Genomic DNA, 18,337 nt, shown 5'->3' on the forward strand with positions numbered 1-18,337 from the left:
GCGCCGACCGATCCGCTCCCCAAACCCATTGTCCAACTCTCGTCGGCGTATGGAGCGTATCGGCCGCTCGGTCACCACGGCGTATTCTCCTCCCCTCTCATCACATCTACCCTCTGCCAGTAACGATTCAATGGCGGCCACCAACGGCGTTCATACGCCGAGCTATGGCGGTGTCGTCAACACTGGCGTTGAATGGGAATGGGTCGTCCACGCAGATGGCACAAAAAGGTGAGTACGCTCCCTCTTGTCGGCGATGCGCAGGCCTGTGCTGCACCGATACCGAGTCGAGATGCAACTCGAGCTTGCACGGGGATCGCGCCCATCGCCCCCGCCCCGCCCAGCCCCGCGTCGCCCTGCGCGACCTGCGCGGTGCTGGCCAGAGGCTCGCTCGCTCACCCTCTCTCCCTCCGATCCATCTCTCTCTCTCTCTCTCGCGCGCGCGCTAACCACTCGTCTCCTTCTCCAGTCGCACGCCCTCAAGGTCACCGCATCGCGGTCTCCCCGAACCGCACCAGCACCGCTCAATGTCCAACCCGCTGGACGCGGCGACAACGACGGCCGCAGCCGCCGAGCTCACTGCCCCTATCCCACCCGCATCTGCGTCTGCACATGCCTTTACCACTCATCCATCAGCGCATCCGCACGAGCCAACCATCTCGGAGGAGGCAAGTGCGTACGTGGGGCGCAGCGTAGCCCAGAGCCAGCCACCGGCGCCGCAAGCTCCAGCTGCGGCCCAGTCCCAGGCCTCGCAGCAGCGTGTGGCTGCCGCCGCCGCAGCAGGTCGGGCGTCCCCATCGCCTCGGCCACAGCCGTCGACCCGCTCATCATCTCAACCGGCGGCGGGGCTGGCCCCACCAAGCACCGCGCCAGCCGCCACCGGAGGTCGCGAGTCCAGTCGCGAGGCCACTGCTGCCGGCGCCGCGCCCACCAAGCGGATGCGCCAGTACCGCCAGGCTGGCGACTGGATCTTGCAAAAGACACTAGGACAGGGCTCAATGGGCAAGGTCAAGCTCGGCGTCAATGTCAACACCCAGGAGAGGGTGAGTACGGGCACCGTATGTAGCGCCTAACCACCTCGCAGTGCGCCGTCAAGATTGTGCCCCGTCACCGCGACGATCCAAAGTCGTCGTCACACTCGGGCAAGAGCAAGGACGAGTCAAAGGAGATCCGAACAGTCCGAGAAGCCTCCATCTCGCTCCTCCTGCACCACCCTTACGTCTGCGGCATGCGCGACTTCCTCGTACACCACAACCACTACTACATGGTGTTCGAGTACATTGACGGCGGCCAGATGCTCGACTACATCATCGCCCATGGCCGTCTGCGCGAGCGCGCCGCCAGAAAGTTTGCCCGCCAGATTGGCTCGGCTCTCGACTACTGTCACCACAACAACATTGTTCATCGCGATCTCAAGATTGAAAACATTCTCATCTCCAACAATGGCAACATTAAAATCATCGACTTTGGCCTCTCCAACCTGTACTCTCCACGCTCTCACCTCTCAACCTTCTGTGGCAGTCTCTACTTTGCTGCCCCCGAGCTCCTTAATGCCAGACTCTACACTGGCCCCGAGGTCGACATTTGGTCTTTTGGTATCGTTCTCTACGTCCTCGTCTGCGGCAAGGTTCCTTTTGACGACCAGTCTATGCCCGCCCTCCACGCAAAGATCAAGCGTGGTTTGGCAGAGTACCCGGCCTGGCTCAGCAATGACTGCAAGGCTCTTCTCCAGCGCATGCTCAACACCAACCCTGCCGAGCGCGCAACCCTCGCAGAGGTCCTCAACCACCCTTGGATGACAAAGGGGTACGATGGCCGGCCCGACTCGCACCTTATCCAGCGCGAGCCCCTGCGCGCCGAGGACGTTGACCGGGACGTGGTCAAGCGGATGCAGGGCTTCACCTTTGGCACCCCTGACGAGATCTACGACAATCTCCAACGGATCCTCCTCAGCGAGGGCTACCTCAAATGCGTTGCCGCCTGGGAGGCGCGACGCGAGACGCGCCGTGCCACCCAAGGTGCCAATGGGTCATCGCACTCGTCTCCGTCGGGTGGCTCGGGCCTTGACAACGAGTCGCCAAAGAAGAAGCGATTCAGCGGGTTTGACCTCAAGAAAAAGCTCTTCAAGGAGGAGAAGAAGCCAGACGAGGCCATTACCCCTGTGAGGGAAGCATTGGACCCCAGCAGCGGGTACGATCCCCTCATTTCAATCTACTTCCTCGCACGCGAGAAGAAGGAGCGTGCAAAGGTCTTTGGCGACACGCACTTTGCATCTTCTCGGGCCAGCCTGGATGAGGCCGCGCAAAGCAACTACAACATCAATCTCCCTAATCTTGCGGCTCCTCCATCGGCTCACGGCTCGGGCTTCGAGCAAGGCGTCCCGGGCTCTCCCCGCGACAATGCCACGCTGCAACCGCACGGCAGGCTCCCAGGAGGCGAGCTCCCACCTACAGCTCCCATGCAGCACCCTTCGGCCGACGGCGCCAGGTCCAACATTGCCGACGTGCCCGCTGCGGTCCACCGCCGAGGAGGATCGCAGGCGGCGTCGGCCGCGTTATCCTCGACCTCGGCTGCTCAGCCCCCGACCACCACGGTCCAGCTTACGACTGACAATGTGGACAAGCGGCGATCGTCGCAGGACAACAAGCACGAGCGCCGTACCTCGATGGGCTCGCTGTCCAACACGATGGGCCGCACCTCACTCTCACGGCATACAAGCCAGCGCACCAACACGCCTGCCCAGCCTGTTACTCCTCCCGACTGGTCGACTACTCTGGGCGTCATCCAGGACAAGAGCGGCGGTATCCGACCGGTCGGCTCGGCCGAGGTCGACGAGGTCGAGGCTGCCGACGTGGCCATGATTGACGTCAAGAGTGTCTACCTCCGCGGGCTCTTCTCGGTGTCCACCACGTCCACCAAGTCGGCCCGCACGCTTTTGCGCGACATTTCGGGTGTCTTGGAGCGGGTGGGCATCAAGTACCGACCAATCCGGGGTGGCTTTGAGTGTATTCATGCCCCCTCGATTGACCTGACTAGTGTCGTTCACGGCGACGAGGCACGCTCATCGCTCCATGTGCCTCCAGGCGCCCAGTCGCTGGAGAGCTCGCCGTCCAAGAACAAGCTCGCGCTCCGCAAGCCCGAGGCCGTGGCGTCGACAGTGACGTCGCGCGGGGACAGCTCATCGCCGGCGCTGCACGACCGCGGCGGATCCTCTGGCACTGTGGGAGTGGACAACACGTCTCTGCCCAAGCGCGTCGATCTCGACGATGGTGACGCGTGGGGTGCACAGTTTGGTGCCAGTAGCGCCCTCACTGTAAGGTTTGAGGTGTTTGTCGTCAAGGTACGTTGATTGCGCGCGTACTTGTATGGGGCACTAACAATACAGGTGCCATGGCTCCCTCTTCACGGTATCCAGTTCAGACGGGTCGGCGGCGACGGCTGGCAGTACCAGCAATTGGCCAAGACGATCCTGCGCGAGATGCGATTGTGAGCGGGACGCGCCTAAGGCCGCGTTTAGGGCCGCGCCTAAGCTTGCCGAAGCTAGGACGATCCAGGCCGCGTCTAGACGCGAGCTACACGTTTGCGAGCTACATGATGGCGCCAAACCAAACCAAATCAAACCAACCAGCATACGACAATGATTAGTGGACACCGACGACGCGCCGGTCCCGTTGTTTGGGCATATTTCTCTCTCTCTGTCTCCTCTCTCTCTCTCTCCCTCTCTCTTCCTTTTGTTACGGCAAGATGTCAGTTTCGCATGCATGCATCACGGAGCGGCGGTGCAGAGCGGGGGCTAGGGGGCTGGCTAGCTGGGGGCTACGCTGGCGGCGGGCTTGATGGGGGAGGAACGTGCGGTGCCTCTGTTCGCTGGTGTCGTACCAGGGGGTTAATGAGGTTTAATGAGTTCATTTGTAACTGGGAGCAGGTACTGAGTGGTGGTGAGGGCAGAGTGAGTGCATTGGGAGTGCATTTCTTGGATTCCAAATGGCGCGGGGGTGTCGTCGATCTCGGCGACGAGTGCGAGGTGAGGCGAGTGCGTGCGTGCGTGGTGGCGGCTCTTGGGCCGGCAATGTGGCCGGCAGAAGATGGCGGGTGGGACGATGGGTCCCGAGTCGGGCCCGCCAGGCCAAGTCGCCGCTGCTAGCAGGCTCGCGGCGGCGTGGGCTCGGAATGCGGCTTGTGATGTGCGCGCGACGTCGATCAGCGTGGCGGGCATGGCGGGCTGTGCGCGTCGATGCGCGTGGGTGGCGCGTGAGCTCGAGCTCTTGGCGTGGCCCACGCCTTGGACGTGCCGGCACGCACGCACGCCGGCGCAGCACGCAGCACGCACGCCGGGCGTCCCGCCGATGAAGGCACTGACGAGAGGCGCTGGCGCTGGCGCTGGCACTGGCGCGCGGCGGGCGCGGTATGCAGCGCCGGGCCGAACCCCCGCCACTAGTGGCGCCGGGCCGTGCGCGCGAGCAGTGGTAAGAGCGGTTGTCATCTCGACGACTGTTCGGAGCTCGCGGGCTCGGGCCAGGGCGGTGGCGGCGGCGGCGTAGAGGGTGGCAGTCACCTCCGACGCCGCCGCCCCGCCGCCGCCGCCCGCCCGGTTTCCCCGGAGATCCGGCCCACGACGCAGGCACTCATTGGCACCACCGTCGGTGGCGCCGAGTCAACCTTATGTACGAGCGATCGTTTGCGTGCGTGCGTGTGGCTCACACCGGCCTGTACCTCGCCGAACTCGCCCTGGCCCTGGTCCTGGTCCTGGTCCGGGTCCGTAGCGTACCGGTCTTTTTTTGCAGCCTTGGGCCGTGGGCTCGCGGCGGGTGGGCATGTGGATATCATCGGGCTAACCAAGCTGCGTGCTGCCCGGCGTGCTGCGTCGGCCTTGCCATGCCCGAAGCAAGCGAGCTTTGGCGAAACCGAACGCAACGATGGAGCTGGAGCGAGCTCGAGCTCGAACTCGAGCTGCCTGCCAGACTGAGCAGGTTGAGCACGCAGCGCCGCACCCGCACCACCGCGCCGCACCCCCCCCCCCCCTGGCGGCGTCTTGGCCCGCCGCCCAGAGGGCGCCGAATGCCGCCCCGCCGCCGCCGCGCCGCCGCCGCGCACGTCAGCCCAGCCGCGGCAGTGGCGTCGCGTCTCGCCGGCTCCACCCAGCCGGCCGCTGCCCAGACAAAGTAATAATTATCAGCAAGCAATCAATCAGCGACAGTCACCCTCGGCTCTGGCTCAGGAGTGCGCGCGCCGCAGCGCACACCCGACCCGACCCCCCCCCCCCCCACTAGCGCTTGGAATACCCATTCCCGCTGCGCGCTGGAGCAGGACCCCGCCCTGCCCGTGTGTTCGGTTCGGTGGGCATCGCGGCTTTGCCGTACCGCCCAGGCATTTTCTAGGTGCGGGTGCAAACCCTAATTGTTCTGCGCGGCCGACCAAAGGAGCAGGAAAGCTGCTGCAGCTGCAGCACCAGCTGAGACGGGTTAGGTCGGGTCTGTTACACCCCTTGTGAGGGGTCGGTCGGTCGGTCGGGTCGCGTCGACCGTCGCTGCAGCCCAATGGAGCAAACAGCGGGCTTGAGGGGCTCGAGGGGCTCGCGGCCGCGCCGCCACGCCCCGGCCCGCCTGGCGCGCTCGCTCGCGTCCGTCGTGAAACAACGACAAAGGAATAACGCGCAGAATCCCATCCCATCCGCGGCACGGCACGCGCTCAGGGTCCCCAGAGACTATGGGGCTGTTCCAGTTCGGGTGATCATGACATGACTCATGCCGCCAGAACAACCCTCGACAACCCTCGACGGAAGACGTGTAATCAGATGCGGTTGGGATTGGGCAGGCGTGCGCGGGCGGGCGCGGGCGTGGAGCAAGACGCCGCTGCTGCTGCACCCGGCGCGCACTGGTTGGCTCCCCTCCCACCTCCCCCCCCTCGCTACACCCGCATACCCACCCTGCACCCCCTCGCACTTTGGATTCCGTGCATTACGCGGCATGGAGCCTGTTGGAACCGAGGTAGCGCACCAGGCCGTCACCTCGCCCATCTGGCCGCTGCTACCGTTGCTGGGTTGGTGGGCATGCTCGCTGGCGCGAACCCAACCAACCCAGCGGCGAGCTGGAGTCAGGGTCGGTCGTCGTGACGTCTGTTGCCAGTCGCAGAAACGGGGGCCTCGAGGGGGACGAGTCAAGGGAGCGAGGGAGCACCAGCCGTGCCATGTCGGCACGCACTGGTTCCTGTCCTGGCGAGGGCACTAGGGCGGCGTACGTCGTTTCGCTCGTCGACCTCGACCTCTGCTGCCTAGCTCGCGCGCTTGCTCGCTCTCGCTCGCTCTCGCTCGGGGAAATACTGCCAAATTTGGGCCCTTTCCAGCTCTCATAGATTCAGTTTGGGCCCACAACACAAAGAGGTAGACAATGGCCAAGGTTCGGAGCACGAGGGGAAGGGGTAGAGCCTTCCAGTCAGGCCCTGCAGGTCAGGGGATACCATGAGTCAGAGCGTGGAGACCCAGCATCAGGTGTTTGACCTGTTTGTCGTCGGTTTGGACTGCCCCTAGGACGAGAAGAAGGAGGGAAAAAAAAAACTCAGAGCTCGGCCCGTGTGGCCACGGCCATGCTCGTCCTTCCCGACGTCGATCTCAAACCAACCCAAAGTGTTGTTGCTGCTCTTGTCGCTCACTCCCCTCCGTGAGTCCCTGGTGGCACTGGTATCCCTGGGTACGTCAGCCATGCTCGGCCCGCACGCAACGCGGGGGGAAAGCCACGCCTGCCACCACCACACGCCTGGCCCGGTACCCATTGTGGTGCGCGCTGCCTATTAGTTTGACCACTGCCGTACATCTATCCACTGCCGTACCTGCCGTAGCCTACCTGCTTTTTTCCGTACAGCAACTAGATTGCGTAGTAGCACTTGGGTGCCCTTGATCGTAGTGCCCACGATGCGACCATGCCGTTGACGGTATTAGGTAGGCTCTTCTGCGGGCCGCTGATAGACCTTCATACCGATTGTTCTGAATCCCGGGACCCAAGACCAGGGGATAGATGAGGCGCAGTTGACAGTGCGACGTGATTGATTACCTGCGCGCGTGTGTGCATGCCTTGGTGCGGGGTGCGAGGTACGTGGTGTGTGGTGCGCTGCATGCTGCGGTGCGGTGCGTTGTTGCGTTGCGTTGCGTGCCTCTGGCGTGGGTGCGTGGGTGTTGGGTGCGTACGTGTCTCGTAGCACGCTGGACGCGCGGGTGCGTTGCGCTGGCATGCTGGCAGACCACAGCAAGCCCGCCAGTTCCAAGATCTCATCTCGGGCGACGGTGTGCACAGCTCGGCAGACCAGCCGGCCAGCGAGCACCGCACCGCACGGCGGCGATGAGACGAGCAAAGAAAAAAAAAACAATAAGCAAGCTCAATGTCATCGAGGCCAGCGACGCTTGGCACGCACAAGCGTATGTTCGCGTGCGCATGGAATAGCCGCAGAGCTGCACGGCGCCGTGCCAAGGCTTGGATCGGTCGTCGAGGTCGCGGCGCGGCCGGCCCGTTGGGGGGCGATTCATCAGTCGCGGCATGGCATCGAGTGTGCGTGCGTGGGCGTTGGTGGGGCGGACGCGGACGACCACAAGGACAGACGCGCGAGCTAGCCGTCGCCGCATGCACTGCACGCCGGCGATAGGACGGGCGGGGATGCCGCCTTTGTGTGCCCGGCGCGCCGGTCGGCATGGCTGCTTGTGTGCGGCGCGCCGAGTGCCAACGACCGACGAGCAAGCACGCGCGCGTCGGTCGCGGAACGCTTGGCCAACTAGTCACCCCCGGACCCGTGCACGCATCGCGCGCGGCGGCGCCACGGAGCGACGACCACGACGACCATGCACGCGCCTGCCTCTGCCTGCTACGCGGCAGCAGCCTTGTAGCCCGCCGCGACAGGGGCAGAAGCCGCAAGAAACGCAAACTGCAAACCGCAATCGGTAAGCGGCAGCGCCGATGCGTTCCTGTCCTTGTTGCCTGCCTGCCTGCCTGCCTGCCTGCTGCCTCTGCCTCTTCTGCTTCCCTATGCCTCCCTCCGGCTGGCTGGCTCGCTCACTCGCTCTGCACCCGAACCCGGCACGCTGCTTTGCTTCTGGCGCGCACGCCCGCTCCGCCGCCAAGTCCCTCTGGAGCCGTTCGACTTGCGATTCACGCCTGTCCTGTCAGGCCTGTCCTGTCCTGTTGCGCTGAGACGACGTTCCTGCTTGCTCGTGCTCAAAGGAAAATAGATAAAACCCAACAAGCACCTTCCAGGTTGATCCACATCATCCCCCCGCCAGACTGCCGCTCGCCGCTCGCTCGCTCGTCTGCCTACCCGTTCGTTCGCTACCAATCCTCCGGCGTCAGCGGCGTTCCCCCACCCAACCTTGCCTCCCCCCTTACACGACACATCCCACGACCCGACTCGTCTCGTTTGCTCCTTACGCCACCACCACGCCCACGCCAACACGCACGCCCACACGCCAGAGACAAGGTCATTGACCCTACGACGCAGCCACCATTGCACCCGGCGTCACGGTCGGCTGTCACCCCCTTGACTCACTACGCCACCGACCACCGACGAGGTGGCGTCAACCCAAGGCCCCAAGGCCCCCAACAAGAGCAAGCGCCTTTACACGCTTCCTTGCACTCGCCGCAATCCCGCGCCGTCACTGGAACCAGCCGGCCTTGTCGCGGCTCGATCCTCGCCTTGCTCTTGGCCCTGTTGGTTTTGTTCCAGCGGTGCCTCTACGCAATAGGCTTTCAATTCAGAGTCGCTGGCGCATTGCACCACCCTCTCGACACAATCCGGTCCTCTGCTCTGATTCCCCCCCCTCGGTGTCGACCCTCCCTGCCGGCCCACCGACCGACCGTCATCGGCTGCCCACTCTTCCCCCTGAGATCGAGGTTGGTCCAAGTTTCCAGCGGAAACAGCGACGTCCATCCTGCATCCACCCACAAAACGTACAGCCAGCCAGCACGACGCCGCTTGACTCGTGCTCCTCGTTGCCCAAACAGTGTGGTGTCACCTGTCACCTCCCCCCTACCCCCTCCCCCTTCTCCCCCTGCCACCCCACACCCACAATCCCTTGTTCAAACCCCTTACTCGTTACCCTAGGCTGCTGTAAGAAGTAGCAGCCCATAGTCCCTCCTGCTTTGCTCGACTTGGCAACAGGTCATTTAATCATTTAGTTCTGGACCGATACCGCACATCGCGTCCAAAGACAGTTACATAGCGGCTCCCGGCGTCTGTGGCTTGGAACCGAGACCAATCCGACCACACCGTCTCTGGTTGCTCGTTCTCGTCCTCGTCCTCGTCCGCGTCCTCGTCCTCGATCTCCATAATCCCGGAAAATCGACAGTGATTGCACGCACGCATCTGCACAGTGACGACACGCGCATCGTACGCTCCTGCCCACCCCACCCCCACCCAGCCCAGCCACGCAACTGCCTGCCTGCTGCACTGCACTGCACTGTCAACAAGCTTTGGCTTAGGGGGTACGACTCCCACCACACCACCGCCCACCCGACGACCACACCTCTGCGCTGTGACGTCTAGGACTGGCCCGTAGAGCCACCCACACCCACCCCGCTCCTCTGCCAATCCACCCGCCGTCGTCGTCCCCCCCCCAACCCAACCCGTTCCTCTGGATCCGACGTACCCAACAACTCTGTCTCTTGTATCCGGTTTCTCATCAACACCACGCAGTACCACAAACCCCGCACGGCACAACACGCACGCACGCACGTACGCCGCCCACCCCTCTACACCCCACCCCGCGCGCCTTTACAAACAGCCCTCACGACCTCGTCGTATCTGTCTGTCTGTCCCTCAAGACCAACATCTCTTCACGATAGCTGCCGACACGGACATACAGCCGTCCATCCCCCACCGCTAATACGACAAGTTGCACTCTATCTCGTGTGCCCATCCCTCGCTTGTCACCCTCATCCGCCCTTCCGCCCCCCCTCCGCTTTCACCCTCCTCCTCCTCTTTCTTCCTGTGACCCGCACGCATGGCCCGCGGCAACAAGTCGCCGACGGCGCCAGCGGGGCGCGGTCCTGAGGCAAGCACCAGCAGCTTGTCGTCGTCTACAACCAACAGCACAGGACCGTCTACAAGCAAGGCGTCGAGCGGATCGCCCAGACCATCAATCACACACGGTGCCCCGGTAGCGCCCCCACGACCGGCATCACGCGCGCAGTCATCTGTCACGTCTGCATCCCCGACACCAACAGATCCCATGCCCTCCTCTCGTCCTTGGGGGCAACCTCCTTCCAAGGCATCCAGCGGCCCGGGTCCATCCACGGCAGCCGCATCTTCGACGACGGGCGACAGCGCCGACGACGAAACTCGCCGGCGGCACGAGGCTCGCCGCGCAGAATTGTCCCAGTGAGTCGCCCGAGTGGAATGATCATTCCAGTGGCTTACATCACGGCGCAGGCTCTCACTTGTCGTCTGCCAGCAACCAGAACGCGCACGATTGTGCTCGTTCAAGGAGGAGAATGAAACTAGTGCGTACCTTGATCTCTCAACGTGTAACCTAGCATGCTTGTCTCGGACTTACACCCTGGCTCAGTCGACCGCAGACCCGTCGACCCGCCTCCCGTGATCGAGTTAGTATCCCAAACGGGAGATGCCCCGTGAGTTACCGACCCTGCTTCTACTACCCGACATGCATGCTGACGCGTACATTCAGTGAGCTCCTGGAATCAACGACCTTCATGGTTCGCGCATCCCTCGTTGCTCCAGAGAAGAGTGCCGAAACTGTTCAGCCCCACGAGTCACCATATCCGACAGTCAAGACGCCCACTGGCGCTGACGCCACGGCGGGCGAGACGATCCAGACGCCCGAGCGTCTTCGTCATCTCGATGGCAAGCCAGGAGCGCTGTGCATTTTTGCCAAGCTCTCTGTTCGCGTGCCCGGCGTCTACCGCCTCAAGTTTACGCTGTACGAGACTGCAAAGTAGGTTTCCCTCGCTCGCCTCTCTCCACGCGGCGTCTGCGCCGCCAGGTGGCGTCGAGGCGTCGATCCCGTGTTCCTGTGGCCCCAGACAACTGACCCATCACAGTGACGGGATGACGGAAATCACGCATACCGTCTCGGAGCCCTTCGAGGTCTTCTCGCCAAAGCTATTCAAGGGCATGCACGAGAGCACGCCGCTCACCAGGCATCTGGCTACTCAGGGCCTCAAGGTCAAACTCCGCACAGACTCTACCAGCGGCAAGGCGCCGAACCGTCGGCGTGTATCGACCGCTTACCATGGGAACAACGCTTCCGAGCCGCCACCAGAAGCCATGTCGGCTCCCCATTCGGCGCATGGGCACAGTCACTCTGGCCCTCCGCATTCGAGGTACGCACGCGGGCATCAGCCCGTCTCGACTTCGGCGCCGTCGCGTTCCCTCGTGTGGCATGCACACCACGCCGCCGCATACCCCGACTTTGACGCCGGCCACCGTCAATCTCCGGCTCCAGAACAGGACCCTTTACGCAAGGCCCGACGTCCTGGGCGAGACGACGGCATGTTTGCATTGACAGACATGTCATCACGCCTGGATTTTTCATGTAAGTGGTGACCCATGCGGTGCATGGTGGTCATGTGGTGTGGTGTTGATTCCAGAGCTAATTGCCTCCAGTCGCCTCACCCTTGCCCTCGAGTGATCTTTCGGCGTTTTCGCTCGGCCACTCGCCTGGAATGCGTGCATCCACGCGGCCGTCGAGTGAACCATACGGGCGGAGAGACAGAGACGCACGACGCGAGTACGGTCCAGGTGATGACGGCCTGCCTACGTTGCCGATCCCCTCGTGGCAATCGTCGTACGTACTAGGCACATTTTTCCGCCACGGCCGCCACCGTTCCACCCTTGTACCTCACAACGCTGACCATGATCACCAGAACATATCGACCTCCAGCAGATTTCGCACTGCCGCGTCTACCTCGCATTGTCCCTAGCCCGGCGCCGCCTCCCCGCGAGTCGTCGCCGGGGCCTGGTCCGATCCGCCACAGCCGCCACGAGCACGCTCACGAACACCACCCTTACGCCCACTCACACGCCCACCACCGAATGCACGACTCGCCACATTCTCCGCGCCCAGACGAAGTGTATCATGCGCACCACGCGGTCCACCATTCTCGCCCTCATACGCACCCTCACGCCGGCATGTCGCCGTATAGTGCGCACTCGTCGACGCCCCCTCTGGTTCTTCCGCCCATCCGCTCTCGGTCGCCTCTTCGGCGGCCCTATGATCGCGGGGACCCTCGTGCGTAGGACCACTGGGGGCGTCGATCGAACGTTGTCGGCCGGGCTCCGTCTCCGCCAAGCAACCGGCGACCCCCTCGTCCCTCGTACCTCTCCCGACCCTGGGATACTCAAGGCGATCACCTGCCAATGCTCTCGGCAGGAGTATTCTCTCCTGCCATGACGTGTCACGCCATCATGCCCTGGGGTCGACCGGCGCCCTCTTCCCGCCGCCCTCGCTCGCCCCCTCGAGGCTGCTTGTGCTCCGCCTGCCTGGCGTCGCCTCGCGACCCCTCGGTCGCCTCGCCTTGGTCGCCTTGACTCGACTGGCGGCCGGCCTACCCCCACTGTGATCCAAAAGTCTGGCCCGCTCCGGATAACTCTGCCGCTCCTTCCGGTCTCTAGGTTTGGCCTGTTGGACAGTTGTCATCTCTTGGCGCCTGTCGCTCGGTCGTCGATCTGTTTTACGTCCCATGTTTCGATTGGTGTCGGTGTGAACGGACAACGGCTCGGCCTTTGTGGCTGATGAAACACGCAAGCCGTCACCAGCTCGCCGCGAGCTTTGGACCGGGCCGCGGCCCGTATTGTCTCTTCACATCCTGTAATAATATCCCGTCAATGCATAGCCACCAACATAGAAGATAATAGTATGAACAGTGTAGCGTCGTCAGTGGCGGTGGCCGCCGAGTGGCTAGTCGTTGGCCGGCGCAGGCGGCGGTGCGAGGGCCTCACGCGTGCGTGCCCACGTGGGCGCGTCGATAGCGAGCCAGTGGCCCGACTGCTTGAGGAGGCCAAGGGGTGCGTCTACGCGCCAGCCGGCGCTCTCCGCAGCGGGGACGGGCGCAAAGCCGAGCTTTTGCCAGAATGCGTCCCCGCCGGGGGTGAAGGGCGAGGTGAGGACGACGACCTTTGCGATCGAGCCGGGTTTGGCCGCAGGGCTGTCGGCATGCAGGCCAGCGACGCCGAACGCATGGTCCAGCGCCGTGGCGACGAGCTCTGTCGCGACGCCCTTACGGCGGACGGGGGCGTCGATATCGAGGTGGCGGATCTCTGCGAGTCTTGTTGCCTCCTGCTCCTTCTTCTCCCCCTTCCTCCGGAGCAAGGCCTTGTCCTCAGCCACCTCTCCCTCCTCGTCCCCAAGCACGGAGGGGACCGCCACCCCCGCATGCGCCGCGTCGAGCGCGAGCGCGCCGCGCACCTCGCCGCGATGCTCGAACACGTAGAAGCGCGACGGGGACGCGTAGTACTGCGCAGCCGTGACGAGGTCGCGCGCGCCGATGACGGACCGCAGCCGCGCGGTAAAGGGCCCGCGGTGCGCCCACTCGACGGCGCCGAGCAGCGGCAGCGCGACCATGGCAAAGCCGATCAGCGGGGCGAGGCTGCTGCCGGGGACGCCGGGCCGCGGGAGGTAGCCGACGGCGTAGTCGATCACGGCGGCGAGCGCGACGACGGCGCTGAGGACGAGGGGGTGGAGGTAGACTGGGGGGTTAGTAGCTGGAACGCTGCGGGGTGGTGCGGGCGCCAGCCCGCACCTGCGCGCACCCACCCCGGTTGTTCGCCTTGCCCAGCGACTCCATAAAGCCCTGCCCGATGATCTGGTTGAGGATCGCGCGGTCCTTGGCGCTGTACAGCCTGATGACGCCGTCTGGCGCCGCGTCGGGCACGGGCGCGGGGGCGGCGGTGGACATGGTGCAGCGCTGGTCGTGTGCTGAGCGATAGTGCGACTGCAAAAGTCGAGATGTCGCCGATGCCATCAAGGCCGTTGTGGCCGCCCGTGGCCTTGCCGAGCTATTCTCGTCGATAGGGGGCCCAATTCTGCCAGGCACTGGCTGGCCAGGCTACACGTGCGCTGCCCACCACACTCCCCCTCCCCTCCCCCACCCACATCTGACTCGGGAATCTTCATGCATAAGCAGCGGGGTATCACTATGTGTACTACTGCGCGCTCGTCCTGCGCTCTCTCTGTCGCCCTCCCCTTCTACTCGTTTTAATCGCAATCGGCTAGACCCAATCGCTGTTGCTGTTGCAAGCCGCGCCGCGCTTATACGCTCGCGACCTTCTCGGCGCGCCAGACTGAGCTCGTCAGCACTGCCCACCCACACGCGCACTCACACGACGCGTACATGTTGACGCGGTCAATCGCCTGGTTGTTCTCGCGGATGTCAATCGGCTCGACCTTGAACCCGGCGAGCTCGAACCGCTGGCGGTACCACGGGTACTTTGCCGCCGAGCGCCACACGGCGTGCCCGCCGACGCGGAGCACGCGGCGCATCTCGAGGATCTGGAAGTCGAGCTCGGAGCGCAGGTGCTCGTACGCTGCCTCGGGCGACTGGTCGAGCTCGTCGAGCGCCGTGCTGCCGGTCGGCGGCAACGGCGTCTGAGGGGGGATGGGGTCGAACCCTGCAAGCCGTTAGCAACAGGTCGTGCGAGCGCCACTCACAGTCCATCGAGTCCATGACGATGATCTTGGTCAGGTTCTCGTCGGGCAGGCCACGGAGAACGCTGCGGTGTGAGCACTGCCCCCCGCCCCGCCACTCACTTGATAATAGTGTCAGTGTGCAGCTTGAGCGCGTTGTTCGTCTTGGCGTCCTTGAGCGCCTTGAAGCCCTCGGGCTTGAGGTACGCAGGGCACGAAGACCGGCTGTACGTGCCGTTGAGGCAGAGGTAGTAGAAGTAGTTGTCGTCCTTGAGCGTGGCGAGCGCCGGGATCGGGTCCATGGTCGCCGTGACAAAGTCGGAGACCGATCCGTCCTGCAAGAAGCAGTTCATCTGGTTGCGCGGGACACCGAGTGCGTGCCAGTTGAACGCGGGGTTGCCCAGGAAGCCCTTGAGCATGACCTGGTTGAGGAGTACGGGGCGGAGGCGCTTGTTCCAGATGCGGACCTGCTCGTCGACCGAGTTTGCGTTGCACACCTTCTTGACGTCGCCGCTGACGCCGGCGAGGAAGAAGGCGACCTGGGCGAGGCGGAGGGCCCAGCCCGAGTAGCCGCGGAAGTAGAAGTTGCGGCTGAACTGGTCGGCGTGCGTCTTCCAGTAGGCATAGGCATGCGACGAGAGGAAGGGCGACATCTTGGACGTGAGAAGGCGCTCAAACTGGGGGTGGGCGCCCTCGCCAAAGATGAGCCAGAAGTCGGCATAGTCGAGCGTCTGGATGGCCGCGAGCTTGAGCTCGAGAATGTGGCCCTGGCACGGGTTCATGTCAACCGCGTGGATGCGCTCGCACCCCGCCGCGAGAGCGTAGTGGAGCACATTGTCGCCAGCCGACGTGATGGCAAGGATGTGGTCATCCTTGTTGATGCCGAGGCGCTTGACGTCGACATCGGGGTCCTCCCAGGTCCAGCCGTAGATGTGGGTGCGGAATTGCTGGTGGATCTTCTCCTCGAGGTAGGGGAGGCGCCACGACTTGCGGAGCTGGTAGTGGAAGGGGGAGAGGGGCGCGCCAGCCTCATAGATGGTCTGCTGGTGGGTCGCGTGGGCCTCGAGGGCCGCCTTGCCGCGCTCGAGGGCGCTGGGGCCGATGGTGAGCTCGGGGATGGCGCTCATCTTGAGGTCGGGCGAGTAGAGGGGCGTCGAGGTGGAGAAGGGCGAGGTCGGGGTCATGAGACCGCCACGGCCCTGGCCGAGGTGGTTGCCGGCCTCGATCTCAAACGCGCGCGAGGCAGCCGAGGCGTCACGCTGGCGCGAGCAGCCGAGGAAGACGTAGCTGTGGTGGTGGTGGTTAGTGCCGTCTTGGTGTAGGTCACGACGGCTCGCGCCATAGTGCCACGCGCCACTCCCCACTCACTAGGGGATCTGGACAAACCACGACTGGAGGAAGTTGTTGCGGCCGTTGTACAGCTTGATGGTGCCCATCTTGTACTCGAGGTACTCGCGGCGCGAGCCATGGAGGTGGACATTGTCAAACTCGAACCAGCACTCCCAGAACCACTTTGAGAACCACGAGACGCGCTTGCTCTGGGTGCCAATGGCCTGTGGGGTGTTAGCGCCGTGTGCACGTGCTCGTGCTCGTGCTGCCACTCACGCGCTCCTTGATGCCGAGGTCACGCGAGGTGTAGAAGTCGACGACGCCGATAAGGCCGCGCTCGGGGTCGAGAACCTGGTCGCAGCGGTCGAGGAGCTGGTAGAAGGGCGGGATCTGTGCGGGTTAGTCGCCTTTGGCTTTCCTCACCCACCATGGAGAGCGAGTAGCTGAGCGTAATGGCCGTGAGGGATCCACGGGGGTCGAGCTCGCCCGACTCCCACTCGGGGAGCACAAAGCGCGACGCGTCCTGACACAGCACGTGCACGTTCTTCCAGCCCTTGGCGGCGAAGCGGCGGCGGGCGACGTCGAGCAGCGGCTCACACAGGTCGATGAGGTAGATCTTGTCAAAGTAAGTGTGGGGGAGGTACTCGTCCATCTGCTCAATGTTCCATCCGGTGCCGCCGCCAATGTCGACCCAGATCTTGGGCTTGGCCGTGCCATCGGCGCGGAGGGGGGTCGGCTGGGCCTTGAGGTGGGCGGCCAAGAGCTGGAGCATGGTCTCGCGGCCCTTGAGGAGGTGGGCGCGGGTCGAGTCGTAGACATCAGCCTGGCCGGCATAGAAGCTGTCGAGGCTCTCCTTCTGGTCGCCGCCGGCCTCGTGGTTCTTCTCGCCCTTTACAAACGGCTTGAAGAAGCAGTTCCACACAAACACGAGCGGGGTGTGGAACACGGTCGAGAGGCCGAGCGCGACGAGCCCCCAGGCGAGCGCGGCGATCGACCACCCGATCACGGCGGGCGACAGCTGCACATGGGGCTGGAGGAGGCTCTTGAGCGGGCTAGAACGGGTGAGCCACACACTCTAGGATAAGCCGGTGCCAGGGTGTCGCGACCTGCAGGCTGTCACTCACGCGATGCCGCCGAGGAGGCAGGCCCCGGTGACGAGGAGCGCAACCTGGTTGACGGTGAGCATTGTGGGCGGCGAACAGAGGGTCGGCGGGCGAGGTCGGCGAGGTGAGACGACCACTTGCAAAAGTCGAGCAGGTGGGGGTCAGTAGACGTCGTGGAGGGGTAACGGGGGCGCGCGCTGGCTCATGTATAGCTGGACCAGGCAGCCAAGTGCCGGGCAAGTGCCAGCGCGTCGCCGTCTCCCCCAAAAGTCAGCTCCCAGCCCAGCGGGCCCAGTAGGCCCAGCGAGCTCCCAGCCCAGCGAGCCCAAGCCCAGCCCAGCCCGCCGAGCACTATCAGCCGGGGGATATCCACAGCGTTCCATGGCGCGTCACGTCCCCTGACGCGTTAGTAGCAGTGGCCGGGGTGGGTGAGCGCGCAGAATCAAGAACGTGCGTACGTGCCGGCGACGGCGGTGGATGTTGGTCCATGGAACGTGGGTGGCGGTTGCGTCACTGGGCCATTTTGGCCATTTTGCGTGCCCGCTACGTTCCGCTACCCCGCACCGGGGCCACCATGATCGCAATCACATCAGCCCTAATCAGCCGCGGCGGCTCGCATGTGCGTGCTGCAGCGGCGGCGTCCAATCCGGCCGGGGGGATAGATGCAGGACGTGGGCGCGGCGTGGTTCGGCCCTCCTGCATTAGCTCGGCGCTCGACACACTCGGCCGAGTGCGCTGCAAGGGGGCGCCGCCGGGGTCGACGGGGTTGTGGGGTTGGCTGGCTGGGTGCGCCGCGTGCGCCGAGCGCCGCCGGGCATCGCCGGGCATCGCGCCGGAGTGTCCAGCATCCCTCCCGCCAGTTGGTGCCGGTGGTGCCGGGCGGACTGTCTGCGACTGCGCGCGCGTCGGGCTCGCGGCGTGTCCTTGGACCGGGCAGCAGCCAGCCGGGCTTCGACCCCCGCGACCAAGCCGTCGCCAGCACCGCCCGCACTCCACCGCCGCTCCGTCGGCGTCGCACGGGCCCGGCGCCGCTCATGGCGGGCGGGCGGCGCACGCCCCGCGCCGGCGGCGCCACTGCGGGCTCCGACACGTGCTTGGCCGTGCTATTGTCCATGGCAAGCTTGGCCCAGTCCATCCAGGTTACGGCGCCGGTGCCAGTGTGCAGCGCGCTGGCAGCGCCGACGACGGCCTCGAGGTCGAGGCTGGCGTGCGGGCGGGGGGCGTTAGCCGCGCCGCTCCACTCACCGAGCGGTGCCGGGCGGTGTGACGCAGTGTTCTCGCATCCCGA

The 18,337-nt window shown here is 64.6% G+C and overlaps 4 protein-coding genes across 4 annotated transcripts; 2 read left to right on the forward strand and 2 right to left on the reverse strand.

The window, feature by feature from the left end:
* Nucleotides 1–130: 130 nt before the first annotated feature.
* KIN2 (Serine/threonine-protein kinase) lies at nucleotides 131–3,487 on the forward strand (the record flags this gene model as incomplete). Its single annotated transcript, XM_069350652.1, has 4 exons — nucleotides 131–228; nucleotides 467–1,040; nucleotides 1,082–3,337; nucleotides 3,383–3,487. The coding sequence occupies 4 exons, from the start codon at nucleotides 131–133 to the stop codon at nucleotides 3,485–3,487; spliced, it is 3,033 nt and encodes a 1,010-aa protein (XP_069211038.1).
* A 6,717-nt stretch (nucleotides 3,488–10,204) lies between these two features.
* Nucleotides 10,205–11,623, forward strand: Q8F55_002045 (uncharacterized protein; the record flags this gene model as incomplete). The annotated part of the gene is made up of 7 exons (XM_069350653.1): nucleotides 10,205–10,353; nucleotides 10,405–10,475; nucleotides 10,541–10,604; nucleotides 10,661–10,927; nucleotides 11,034–11,315; nucleotides 11,501–11,527; nucleotides 11,599–11,623. The coding sequence occupies 7 exons, from the start codon at nucleotides 10,205–10,207 to the stop codon at nucleotides 11,621–11,623; spliced, it is 885 nt and encodes a 294-aa protein (XP_069211039.1).
* A 1,269-nt stretch (nucleotides 11,624–12,892) lies between these two features.
* Nucleotides 12,893–13,889, reverse strand: Q8F55_002046 (uncharacterized protein; the record flags this gene model as incomplete). Its single annotated transcript, XM_069350654.1, has 2 exons — nucleotides 12,893–13,680; nucleotides 13,748–13,889. The coding sequence occupies 2 exons, from the start codon at nucleotides 13,887–13,889 to the stop codon at nucleotides 12,893–12,895; spliced, it is 930 nt and encodes a 309-aa protein (XP_069211040.1).
* A 353-nt stretch (nucleotides 13,890–14,242) lies between these two features.
* Nucleotides 14,243–17,132, reverse strand: Q8F55_002047 (uncharacterized protein; the record flags this gene model as incomplete). The annotated part of the gene is made up of 8 exons (XM_069350655.1): nucleotides 14,243–14,274; nucleotides 14,314–14,601; nucleotides 14,642–14,703; nucleotides 14,741–15,904; nucleotides 15,986–16,170; nucleotides 16,223–16,336; nucleotides 16,374–16,998; nucleotides 17,071–17,132. 8 exons carry the CDS (start codon nucleotides 17,130–17,132, stop codon nucleotides 14,243–14,245), a joined length of 2,532 nt encoding a protein of 843 aa, XP_069211041.1.
* Nucleotides 17,133–18,337: the final 1,205 nt, after the last annotated feature.

The sequence above is a fragment of the Vanrija albida genome (assembly GCF_041260175.1).
Source record: "Vanrija albida strain AlHP1 chromosome Unknown contig_2, whole genome shotgun sequence".
In the NCBI taxonomy this organism is placed as follows: Eukaryota; Fungi; Basidiomycota; class Tremellomycetes; order Trichosporonales; family Trichosporonaceae; genus Vanrija; species Vanrija albida.